Below are 2,313 nucleotides of genomic sequence, written 5' to 3' on the forward strand. Positions count from 1 at the left end.
CCCGCTTTTTGACTGTACAGAGCCGGGCGCTGGATGTGGCCATGCAGAGTTCCGATTCAGAGCAACCCCCTAAGCGGGCACGATGCGACAGCAGCCCGAGAACGCCGCCAAACACCCCTATCGTAGAGGCGAAGGGGTCCCCACGCCTCGCGCTCCATTGGAACCATAAGACCTGGGATCCGGAGCAGGTGTGCTGTTTCCTGCAGCACTGTGGCATCAGTAACTCGGACCTGCTGCAGCGCTTCCGAGGTAGCGGGGCAATAGGACTTGAGGGGCCGAAGGATGCGACCCGAGGCGGGGACAGCGGGCCTGAGGAGAGGGCGCCCTGAGATAGTGAGCAAGATGTCTCTCAGAGGCCTCAAAACGGAGAAGGGGTATCTGATGCGGGAGGCACCGGCAGGGGTGGACCTGAGGCGGGGGGGTACGCCCTGGGAGGGATGACCTGCGGCGGAGAGCGGAAACTTGAGGCGCCGCGGAGTGGCTTGAGAAAGGGGCCAGAGGCGGGGAAGGCAGATCTGGCGCCTGAGGCACCGTAGGGGGTCACCTGCGGCAGGCTCCCTGGAGTGATAAGCTGAGGTGGTGGGGGGCGACCTGAAGCGTCTTGGACTCGGTAGGAAGGAAGCTGACTTTGGAATGCAAAATTGGGTGGTGCTGTGGGTGCATTCTGCTGGGTTTCTTTAGGAATTTGCCCCTCCAGGGCTGCACAGGACAGCCTCAAAACCCTTTTAGTTAGCAGAACGATTTTCCCAGTACCTCGGTCGGGTAGTAGCTGTCGCCCGGGCTCCCCGCTCCCGGGGACCCCTCTGTGCTACTGCAGCTCCAGCAAATTTACCAAGTTAGAGTATGTTTTAGTGCTGGTAAGTTTTGCTATCCTCTCCCTGCCGCCCCAATTTGGGGGTTTTCCTAAAAAAGGAGGAACTTGTTAATGTCTAAATCCAAACCATAGTATCCCACGAGACCCCCAAATAACCAGTTGATTGTACTTCAGTTTGGTAATGCTCATGTATTACTCTCCAAAAGCATTTTCCCTCCTTAAATCTGAACATTTGAGATATTCAGTTGACCAGCGAACTGCCTGCAGCTCAGTTTGGTCAGTCTCACCTAAGATGTGTAATTTGTTAGCTGTTAGGTGACTTTCCTGATTCAAGTTCAATCCACCCACTTGAACTTTATTCAGCTCTCTGTGATTTGTGTGAAGCCTGACCTGTCTGCCTTATCCTCTGGCTTATTCTAGAGGGCAGTGATGTGGTTTGCAAATCCAGCAAACTTTTGCAATTGTGGGGCCCTGTTTCTCTACGCTGAGGACTTGAGTCAAAAAGTCAGTATAGTTCAGGTGCTAAAAGACGGCTTGAATGGATGTGGGAAATTGTACCTTTTTTCCTTCCCTGTACTCTGCTGGAATAGATTTTTTTTTTTTTTTTGGATTAGCAACAGGAGGAGATAAAGGAATTTAATTTTTCTGGCTAATAATGTGATTGGCTATGTTGTTGGCTGTCTGTTCAATGGTGTTCTGTAGACAAATTCACCTGCCTCCAGAAAGATCTGTTCTCTTGAATTCACAATCTAGCACAATGCTGTCAAGACATTGCTTGCTTTTAGTTCATGTTCACAATTCCTTCTCTTTGTTTTGCCAGTCAGGCTTCTCTCCCTCTTCTGCAGACCCCTGAACTTGTTGTTGCCCCCAAACCTGAGCAAACACTGAAAAAGTGAAGTATGTGCCTCATCAGCTTTCCCTGGGACCTGAGCTGTCCACAGCAGGAGGTTGTCCTGACAAACACCAGTAGGGTCATTTTTCTTGCTGGTCCCTCCCGCTTTTCCTCCAAACATTTTGCTTCCCTGCCCTTCCTTCACTTTATAAAAAGCCCCACAATTTTACATTTGACTTTCAGCTGCTTGTAGATTTCTTTAAAGATTTATTTATTTATGCATACAAGAACTGGGGTCTAGGTCAGAGGTGTGGGAGTGCAAGATTTCAGCATAGACAAAGGCCAGAGCAGAACAGGCAGATGTACTGAAATATACAGCAGAGGGGAGCTGCGGGTGGGTCAGGAGAGTTCTGCGGTGCCGTGTGGGTCACCTCCCTGGTCAGCCACTTATGCTGCAGTGGCTTCTGATGCTTCATAGTGCTGCAATTTAACCTGTTGCACCACCAGAAAAGGCCCTGCTTGTAGATTTCTAAAGTGGGAACTTTCTGCTAATTATAGTAGCCTTTCTAATAAAAGTCTCCCTATATAAGTTCAGATGTTTTTATTGATAAACCCAAACCAAGGTATTTGAGCTGTTTCCTCATTAGGGGATACATTCTCGCAAGAA

General features: G+C 49.7%; 1 protein-coding gene across 1 annotated transcript in view; it reads left to right on the plus strand.

Moving 5' to 3' along the window:
• The window catches only part of SAMHD1 (SAM domain and HD domain 1), a 38,767-nt gene continuing 36,454 nt past the window's right edge, over positions 1-2,313 (plus strand). The window contains exon 1 of the mRNA XM_012728369.1: positions 1-249. Coding sequence (XP_012583823.1) covers positions 42-249 — 208 coding nt within the window. The 5' untranslated portion in view covers positions 1-41. The remainder of the gene's footprint in view (positions 250-2,313) is intronic.

The sequence above is a fragment of the Condylura cristata genome, unplaced genomic scaffold (genome assembly GCF_000260355.1).
Source record: "Condylura cristata isolate star-nosed mole 26May11 unplaced genomic scaffold, ConCri1.0 scaffold00022, whole genome shotgun sequence".
Lineage (NCBI taxonomy): Eukaryota > Metazoa > Chordata > Mammalia > Eulipotyphla > Talpidae > Condylura > Condylura cristata.